At 41.8% G+C, this 10,123-nt stretch overlaps 1 protein-coding gene across 1 annotated transcript in view; it reads left to right on the top strand.

Moving 5' to 3' along the window:
* Positions 1–10,123, top strand: part of LOC109857464 (serine/threonine-protein kinase NLK) — a 78,277-nt gene that overhangs the window by 1,561 nt on the left and 66,593 nt on the right. Inside the window, exon 2 of the mRNA XM_020433772.1 lies at positions 1–110. This exon is cut by the window's left edge and continues 25 nt beyond it. Coding sequence (XP_020289361.1) covers positions 1–110 — 110 coding nt within the window. The remainder of the gene's footprint in view (positions 111–10,123) is intronic.

Below are 10,123 nucleotides of genomic sequence, written 5' to 3'. Positions count from 1 at the left end.
CCCCCCACTTACTATCACCCCGCAGCGCCCGCACCCCCGCCCCCACCGCCTGCCCAGGATCCCGTCCAGCCGGACCGACCCATCGGCTACGGGGCCTTCGGTGTCGTTTGGTGAGTAATTGAAACAAAAAAAAATATATTTTTTATGTTACTCTATTGTGGCACAGCAAATTTATAATTAGTTATTTAAGGCCGGTCGAAGAGCAACACTGAGAAAAAATATTCTTTTACTTTCAGTATTTTTTTTAAAACATTACAAGATTTGTGTACAAAAGAAATTAAAATACAATACAAATTTACACTAATTTTATTTCAAATTCTAACTTCTGAATAAATAATATGTATTTTGGGAACTCCATCACCTGGACCAGATCTTTCTCCGCGAATGTTTTTAAACCTAATATTTGAAACTTGCGAATATATCTGTGAAAACTTCTGAAATTTGAACAGAGAGGCGCTTGTGGAAGGAGCTAGAAAGTTCTCAAGAATTGTTTCTTCAAAAGATTTCCCGTCATTCTGATTCATTTTAAACTCGCGTCGAGTATTTCACGTTATTCGAAATTGTTTTTGATTATAGCAAACGCGACCGAGAATAATTCCAATGATCTTTCTAAAACGTACAAGTTCTATTAGAAACGTTCAAAAGCGAGGAAAGTAAGTAGTAGTCCCGCGGTGAAGTATTATTTTTGTTCTCTTTCCTTACTTGTGGACGCGGGGAGCTTATATCTACGTTTACCGCTCGCGCGCGCTCACGTAGACGATGCTCCCGTAGAAAGTGGAGCAACAAGGAACGGCAATCGTAGATCACTCGCAAGGTGTATTCTGGTGGAGAGCAAACTGAAGAAAACTCGTTTGCCCTTTTCCACGTTCCGCGCGAGTCCCGACTTCCGCTTTTTGCGGCTTACGGAAAGAGCCGCAGCGCGAGCAAAGCAACGAAACACGCGCTGTTTAGCTTGTATGAAAAAGTCACGACCAACTCACGTGACTTCGTTAACATCCCGAAAGCAAATTGTGTGTGCTTCCCGAAAATGCTACTGTGTATTATGTCTGTTGTCGCGAAAGTTGATCACGTGCGGTTGTGTATACACACACATGAATAATTTGATAGAAAATATATTTGAGTAAATAAAACGCTTACTAAATGTGTGTGTGTGTGTGTGAATGCGAAAACTTTTATTTTATTCATTACACGCACATTGTACGCGTTCTTTTGTGTACATTTTTATCAAAAAAAAACATATTGTAAATAAAAATATGTTCTCTATATATTTTAATGATATTTTGGTACTATATTTCCATTACGCTCATTGTGATAAAGTTGTGGAAAGTTCCGGAACGTGTCCGGAAAAAAACATTAAATTACACGACATTCTCAAGTTTGTATCTTTATCAAAAAGGGGGGAAGCAAGAGCCACCGTCTAAATTTACTTGGAGAAGAATTGTTATTCTTAGCTGAAAATTATGTGTGTGTGTGTGTGTTGAGAACGTGTAAAGTGCCCGCGCGGAAGAGAAAAAGAGCAACGCCGATAACATCGGATATTCCAATATTGGCACTTTATAACGAATGAATTAAATTCGCCGCTCTCTCTCTCTCTCTCCCTTCCGCCATTGTGAAAAAAATCGCGTGACGAAAAACAAAAGCTCTATAACAGTATTTGTATTACGACACTGTTCACATATTTATCATGGTCATATATATAACCGGGAATATTTACGAGGAGACAACATTTTTCCGCTCTCTCCCGCCTCGTTAGCCGCGGAAGAAAATTTCGCGGCTTTTCCCGCGCTTTTCCCGCCGTGCGCAACGGAAAGGAACGTTTATGATTTTTTTCTTGCGCGCGCGCGCGCGGGTTGCATCGCGAAAATCCCCGGGTTTTGAATTCACTTCTAGCTTTGCAGCGACACAACGATATAGAGTTCTCTCCGACTCCCATGGCGTGCGGAATGACGTATTGTCGTGTGAAGTCGTTTGCTTGATTTATCTACCTTTAAGAAGCGAGCGGCCGCTCCACGCTCAATCTTGCATCCGATCGCACACAGAAGGTGTTCGCTTTAAGACGCAGTTGGTGATGATCTTCGGATTTTATATAAATGTTTTATTTGACGCGATATTATTTAAATATCTTTTTTTAACTATATATGGTGTATTATACTGAACACAAGAACTTGTCAAGAACCTACCGTTCGTAAATTTTGATCCTCCACGATTCTCCTATATCGTTCGAAGTTCATTCGTTAGATGTGAGATAAGATGCTCTCTCAAAATATTCCGCGCTGGATGGGTTACGAAAAGGTCGAGAGTTAAGAAAACGGCTCTTATCTCGGCTTGCGGTCGATCCCGATGACGTTGGCGCGCGCGCGAGGTATATCGGAGATCGAGCTTCGCGATCAATAAAAGTGCGCGCGTTGGATTTTATCGGCTCTCTTAATTAGGAGTTTAGCCCTTCTTTAATATCGGACAAGTTCGTCGACCTGTAAACCGAGCGAAGATCGCCTATAGCGTGCGAATGGACGAGACTGAAGCGCGCCTCGACCTTATTCCCTCGAGCTGACTTAGGAAAATGCGAGAGGAGAAAAGAGAGGGGGAGAAAGAAGCGAGCTTTCGCTAAAGTTGCACTTTTAGCGATTTCGCATCACTCGGCACTTTATACCGGGTTTTTTTTTCTTTTTTTTTTTTTTTTTATCAAGCGTCGTTCATAAACGAGAAATTAACTCTCAAACATTTTGTAAAGTTTTAACTTCTTGTTTTTTTAATCGTTTCAAGATGCGTTGCTCGAAATTGATACGATGTTGTTAAATCCGATTTAAATTGCGTTCCAGTACTTCGACCGGGGTATTCACAGTCAAATCTTATATTTAGGATCGTCTTAAGTTCATGATGCTCTATAGTAAACGAGATGGACCGTACGGCATTTTACGATAAACTCAAGACGATCTTCAATATAAGAACGGACTATGAATATCGGTCTCAATATTCGTTTTCTACCGCACGATTTTTCTTGAACAAAATCTTTATTTCACTCCGTTTACGCGCAAAAACGTTTTGAAATCTAACAATGTCACGCTTATTAACACGACTGCAGTGTATTATTTGTGATCTATGAATAAAAAACAAAACCAATGCCAGAGAAGAATTGAAATTTAAATACATTTCGAGAAGCGTACAATACACAGCACATCATCACGCGATAATGTAATCTAATCGAATCCGTGCTTTTTCCCACCGCGTCCCTGTGCACACAATCTTCCGATGCGCACGTGCATGCTATAATAATGTACGCGCGTGCACGTGGAGTGCAAGGTCCTAGCATTGACTCCGGGCGCTATTGCAGTAAATTGCACAAGCACGGCTCTCGTTCACGGACAATTGTATGTTGGCGTCTTTTGGCGATTTGCTAAACGCAGTCATTGAAACTATCGATTCCACGCGTTTCGTCGAAATAGAATTTTCGAGATTTCAAATCAATTCTCGTCTTTTGACGAACTTCTTTGTCTATTTATATGTGCACAAAAGTAATAAACTACACATCATTAAAAATAACGGTTGTATTTAAAAAAAAAACAGTTATGTAATTAATTTGAGAAAGTGTTTTCTTTTCTCTCTCTCTCTCTCTCTCTCTCTCTCTCATGTATTTGAGAATTTTATTATATTTTCATTACGTTGTAATTTAATTACGAACATATAGATAGTTAACGCAACACATACTAGAAGGTTTACATTAACTCCAACTTCGACGATACTACGGAACTTGCGACAGGATGACTTCCGTGTCCTTAAAGATTTTACATATTCATGTAAGGGTTAATTCAACAAGTTCCTCAATGGCCTCGGCAATTAATATCCATTTGCGCTGGAACGCGTAACGAGTCGGACGCGAGAATATCTTTTTTTTTTCTTTCATTTCGCGCGCAAACATCTCTGGATGCGGCGGCATATACAGGGTGTCTCGGAAAACGCGCACTTCCTTTCATACAACTGCGTCTTTTCGTAATTTGTTGCTTCTTTTTTTTTTTTTTTTGTAAATAAACAAATCGTTAAAGTTTTATTATTCTTCATTTTATAACGACTGATAGATATCAACGAAACTCTTTTGAAATTGAAACAGAGTTTAAAAACTCGGTCGTAAGAGACTTTTAATACGTTTAAAAAATAAATCTCGCGACACATGTGTGATGACGCGAATGCTCTCCATTCGAAGTTCGAAGCTCTAATATCTCTGCGTAAGTTCGATACACTGTGTATACAGTCAAGCCGACGCATTCCTGAAGCGTATGCTCGACGGCGACTGGTACTGCTAGTGCTCGCAGGTGCAAGAAACACGAAACCATCTTCATCGCGTGCCGTGCGATCGCGTTTCTGTAAATTAGAATCGATGTTAGAGCCGCGCCGGGATTGAAAGAGAGAATGATCCTTTTGGGAATTGATTAGCTTCGTTAAATCAGCCCTCCCTTTTCTTGCATCGTTCGGCAAGATAAAAAAAACAAAAAAAATCCGCAAAACTCCGCTGGATAGAGTCATCAACTTGATTCTGTGCGACGTGTGCGTCAAAATTAATTAAACTTTCAGATTTTTTTAAATTGCGACGAACGCACATCAAAAATTAAATGAAAAATAATTCAAAATTAATAGCGCGCGTGTCTGTCGGTCGCGTCTAGTCTAGAGTGCTTATAAATACGTCACATCATTGTTTGAACGATTTCATCGAAATATCGCACGAGAGAGTTTCTCTAAGCCGTGAATAAAATTTTCATATCACAACGCGCGACAGCGACGAGTGCTTTTACGCGCGCGCGAAAAAGGAAGAAAAGCGGAAACTGCGGTTCCGAAAGCATAGCGTTTTTCCCGCGACGGGCGGTGGCGTCGGCGTCGACGTCGTCGTCGTCGTCGTCGTCGCGTCGATTGAATCCCCGATAGCGGAACCCCGGTTCTCTATTCGGGAGTGGATTCGCTGACGTGACATGTACCGAGTGACGCCGATAATACACACACACACATTTGACGTCTCGTTTACGCGCCTAAATAAACGTTTCTCCAGCCGGATGCAAAATCACTTGATAAGCGACACTGATAAAGGCCGTTTCTGTGAGCGAATCTTGTATACAACATTTATTCACCCTCTCAGTGTAGATACTCCGAGAAAAAGTGTTTTTTTTTCTTTTGCATGTATCGCTATACCTCAAACATTTATTATAGTCTTTTAATATTATATTTAGAAGAAGATAATTTTTCTTTTTCTCATTTCTTTGTTTATATGTTCTTTGTCGTGGATAAATTGGCGTAAAACGTCTTATCGTCACTAATTGCGGACAGCGCGCCGACGATAAAATGGCAGCGGGGGTTACGTTAACTCCGAGCCTACACGTTGGGGGTAATTTAAACGAGCGATCAGACGGCGAGGCCCTCGAACCAAGCCGCGGCGACGGAACTCCGTGCCAGCTGCCGCCGCAAGCAGGTGATGCCGCAGCTGCCTGCAAGAGAGCACGTCGTCCTCTTCGGATCCCCCACTCGTCCTGGACCGCTCTCGTCCTGGATCGATCGATGGTTTCTCTCATGTCAGAAAAAGCAGCACCGAGAGACGACGAAAATGTCGTCGGCGATCGATCGCGAAATGAGAAGCCGCTCGCTTTAATTGCTTCTTCGCTCCTTTACAAATGTCGACGTGGCTTTGCAACTGCAACGTCTCTTCATCTTGTTGAGACGTTGTTCTTATACATAAAAAATTATGCAACAAAGTCACTAGCAAAAGTCGCAGTTTATGGGCAAAAAGGAAATCGATTGTTGAAGAATTTCAATAGAAAGTGATATAATCGCATGTTAAAAAAAAAAATAAAAAATAAAAAAAAAACTATCAGTGACGCAAATCGGGTAACTTGAGTCACGGGAAATAGATTTTTTGCCACTGTGAACAGTGTCCGGCGTCGGAAATTACGTAAAAGCGCAAACAAAAAAAAACACACATACACAAAATAAAATAACGCAGATCTGTTTCTCGCGAGAGTAGCGATCGTTTAGTCAGAAAGATTTAATATCGGAATTCGGACACGGCGCCGCTTTCGTGGCTGGCCGTCATGAGCGCGAATCAATCCGGGAAACGCATTGAATTAGTCCGTCGTCGCCGGCGAGCGAAAAAATTCAATTTTACGCTCGCTCTCTGCACCGGAAAGCGCGGCTGAATCGCGCGCGCACATCTGTTGTAATATGGATGCGTGCGCGCGATGCAATAACGTCGGCATCGGCGAAAAATTTCGCGGGTACCAACAGTAATTCGTTTAGGCTCCTCTTCAATTCGGAAGACCATTCGAATGGCATTCCTTTATTGTGCGTGGAATTTAAAAATAGAAAAAGTTTTCAAATATTAAAGATACAAAAATATGTATATATTTCTACAAAAAATAAAAGCGTTGCATTTCAAGATGAGTTACATTTTGAACTACATTGTGTGTGATACAAGAATAATATATACTTATATATTTTTATTAACGTCGTGGTTATCTGATTGATAAAAACGTAGTTTTTTTCGTGAGAAGTGTATTGCTTATTTGTAATTTTCTTTTTTTTCTGTTCATCTTATTTTTTTACGAAATCGGAAGATGCAATGTTAGAAAAAGTGAAACTTTTTCGTATATATCTATCTGTAGGTTTGCTACCGGGCTCGTATCGCTCTTCTCTTCACGACCAGACCTCGTGAAATACGAGGACTCGTAAATCCATCACGACCTTGATCATAACAGGAACCTTTGGTTCCTGCTCTTTCTCGCGATTGTATTTTTTTTTTTTTCGCATTTTGCCTCGCGAATTGGAAAGTGAGAGTACTCGTCGAAATGTATTGTCGCCGTAAAACGGCCGTTTCCGTTACGATAGATTGAAGCCGTTAAAAACAAAAAAAAAACAAAAAAAAGAAGGGAAAAATGGCACGATGCGAAAACAACGCGTGCACGTATTGGTCAATTGCAGCGCGATGCGCTTTGTCTATAAAATTCGGGTAACGCATTTATTTGGTTTTGATACACCGCACGTTCCGTGCGTCGCAAGCGGAACGCCGCCTGTTGACGTCTGTAATTATTGCTAACAAAAGCGGAGAGATAAACACAATCGCGCATAAAGTGGTTTGCAAACACGACCGCTAAAATTCCGCTACACGTGTACAATCGAGCGAATTCCGTAAAATATTCGCGACTTCCTCTCTTTCTAAATCCTTTTCCCCCTTCTCCTGTTCTCGTGACACATTCGACGTTGCGCGTTCAATTGACTTCTTGTCTGGCGACCTACCTGTCGCGTCGGCGGTAACCTTGACAAGCAGCAGGCAAGCGGCGACGGCGGCGGTGGCGGCGGCGGCGGCGGCGGCGGCGGCGACGACGGCGGCGACGACGGCGACGGCAGCCGACCAGTTTTCTGCGATAATGCCCGCTTACTCGCCCCGCTCGCGCGCTCGCACGTTCCATAATCTTGCAGTAAAAGGGACAAAGCAATGGTGTCAAGTCCGCGAGCGAGCGCGCGCGTCGCGCATCGCGCGCAGGTGCAACTCGCAACGCGCGCGCGACTCATCCGTGCGCTCGCGTTGTAGCCCCGCAGGTGCAATCGCATGATGAGGACTCACCTGCACCCGTGCGTTCGGATATTTTCCAGAAAATTGTGTACCGCAATGTGTCGTAAAATATTTAAATAAAGAGCAACATTGTTTTCTAGCAAATGTGAGATAATAACGTAAATCTTAAAAATTTGTTCAATTTCTCTCGAATCATTCCGAAGTCAACCATCCGACTAGATAAAATACTGGATATTGAACAAAAGATAAATTTTTGAAATACCACTTTCTTCAGATAAGTTCAGCATCACAGCGGCTGATTTTTCAAATAGTTGTTAATCCGGAGAGACAAAAATCAGAACTTGACGAAAAATGCGGCAATATATTTCATGGCTTAGTTTACAGAAAATTTTACCCATTCGAGCGGCACAATACAAACAAAGGCAGCGAGAGAAAGCGGTGCATACTTCGCATATTTTTCAAAGCCAAAAAGAGTATTTTTTTTCTTTTTCTTATGATAATCGTGAACAAAAACTAAAAAGACTGTTAAAACTTATTTTTCTTCAATTCATATGTATGTGCATCGCTGTTTCCATTTAAAAAAAATATCCTTTTTCGAATAACTATCGTTTCTGTTAAAACAGAAAACGTTTTCCAGAACTTAAGATATTAAAAGTTTCTCTTTTTCGAAAGTACATGCAGCGCGAAACGGCGTGTCAGTCGCGTTTTCTTGGAGCGTCGAGCGCTAAATATCCGAAAACAGTGGTTGAAGTCGCCGCGCGGCGCGGCGCGGCGACGGCGAGCTTTTGTCACACGGTCGAGCTCTAATAAAGCCCCGAGAACCGAAGCTCTCTCGCCGCCGCGAGCGCGATTGTGCAGGTTATTTGCGGACGGCAGGAGCACAACAGAGCAGAGAGGCCACACAGCCCCGTTTCGCACACATTGTGTGTGCTCTCGCCGCCCCGGCAGGCTGTACAGGGTGCGCATGTAATTCCGGCCGCCACAAACCGGCTGCGAATGATCACCTACGAATTGTTACTGTTTGTGACTTTTTGCAACTTTTTTTTTTTTTTTTTTTTGCGCGAATTTAAACGAACTAGAACACAAAATGTTTGTTTAAAGTTAACACCGCAAAGTGATAATTTGCGGCATAGAATGAAGCATAGCAGTGGGAAAATTGCGAAGGTAATAGCATGTTGTTTTTTTTTTTCTAATTAAATCGTGAATTCAACTTTTATTTTTCACTAATTTCCGAAAGATCGCTTCCGTCTAGACACATGTTTAACAATGAATGAATATGTTAATTATTTTTCTAAAAAAGAAATTATTGTTTTTGTAATTTTTCCGAAAGAAAAAAAATTATTCGAGTGTCAAATCAAATTCGATTTGGATTGATTTGATTTTTTGCGTGTCGAATAAAGTTTCAAACTCGGTTCAGTTGGGTCGCGAAACATGAGCTTCTTGTAAACACATCCGAGAGCTGCGGACTAATTGCGATATCGTGATTTGGAATCTCACGCTTCGAATCGATTTCACAGATCCCACCGTGTACGTGTACACTGTGTTGTGCGCGGAGGGAAAAGCGAACAGCGTCAGAAGCAATACCGTGACGGCCACTGGCCTTCTTCGCCGTTCTTTACTCCTCCACAACGACTCTCGGCCTCTCTTGATCTTTCTCTTTGTCCTCCGACTACGTGGAACGTCCCCGAACCTATAAATCATTTCTTTACAAATAGGACGTGCCTCTCGATTCTCAGACACATCCTCTCTATATGAAACACACTCATGTAATAAAAAAAAACTACTCTCTTCTGTGCACAATTCGTATTATGTCATTACTTTATTCGTTTGTAGAAAAAAATATTTAAAAAAATTGTTTTATTGTTCGTTTCTTTTTTAAAATCATTTTTCACTCTGTAAAAAAATAAATCCATTTATTTTAAGATTAAGAAAAGAAAATATCGACGAGAAAGAAAAGATGTGCTAATTTTTTTTTTTCGATTTCGTATTTTGTTCTCGTGTAGCTTTTCGCTTCTCAATTTGTGGAAAGTGTAAATTTCGCGAGATAGAGCATACGAGCCTTTTCGCGTTGAGCCTCGACAAATGGAAAAGAAGGTCGCTGGCGCGACTTCTGGGAGGGAGGGCTTTCTCTTTCTGTCTCTTTTCTCCTCTTGCGCGACTGCATCCCCGACTCGCTCCTCTCTCTATTTTTGCGACCGGTCTCTAGTTTAACCTCGAAACCGTGAGAAACGACGGCGAGAGTAACTGTTGCGGTCCCTCACTTTCGATCGGAATCGCAAAACGAAACCGCATTCGCGAGTTTGTTCGGATATCATAACATCGATATTATTTGATCGTCATAATTTTTTTTTATCGGTAGGAAAATATATTACGTGGTTGAAATGTGTTGTTGTAAACTGTATATTTTTTCTGTCGATTAATATTGTATTTTTTGAGACAAAAGTAATATTATTCAATACAATAACTTCGCGAGAGCGACTTTCGCGATATACGCATTCTTCGGATCGAAACATCGCGGTCGACGTTGACGTCGGCGGCGGCGGCGGCGGCGGCGGCGGCAGCGGCGGCGGCGGCGGT

Source organism: Pseudomyrmex gracilis, unplaced genomic scaffold, assembly GCF_002006095.1.
Source record: "Pseudomyrmex gracilis isolate BER0280 unplaced genomic scaffold, ASM200609v1 scaffold_160, whole genome shotgun sequence".
Taxonomy (NCBI): domain Eukaryota; kingdom Metazoa; phylum Arthropoda; class Insecta; order Hymenoptera; family Formicidae; genus Pseudomyrmex; species Pseudomyrmex gracilis.
Note: the sequence above shows the minus strand (reverse complement) of the source record. Positions and strands in the feature narration are given on the sequence as shown.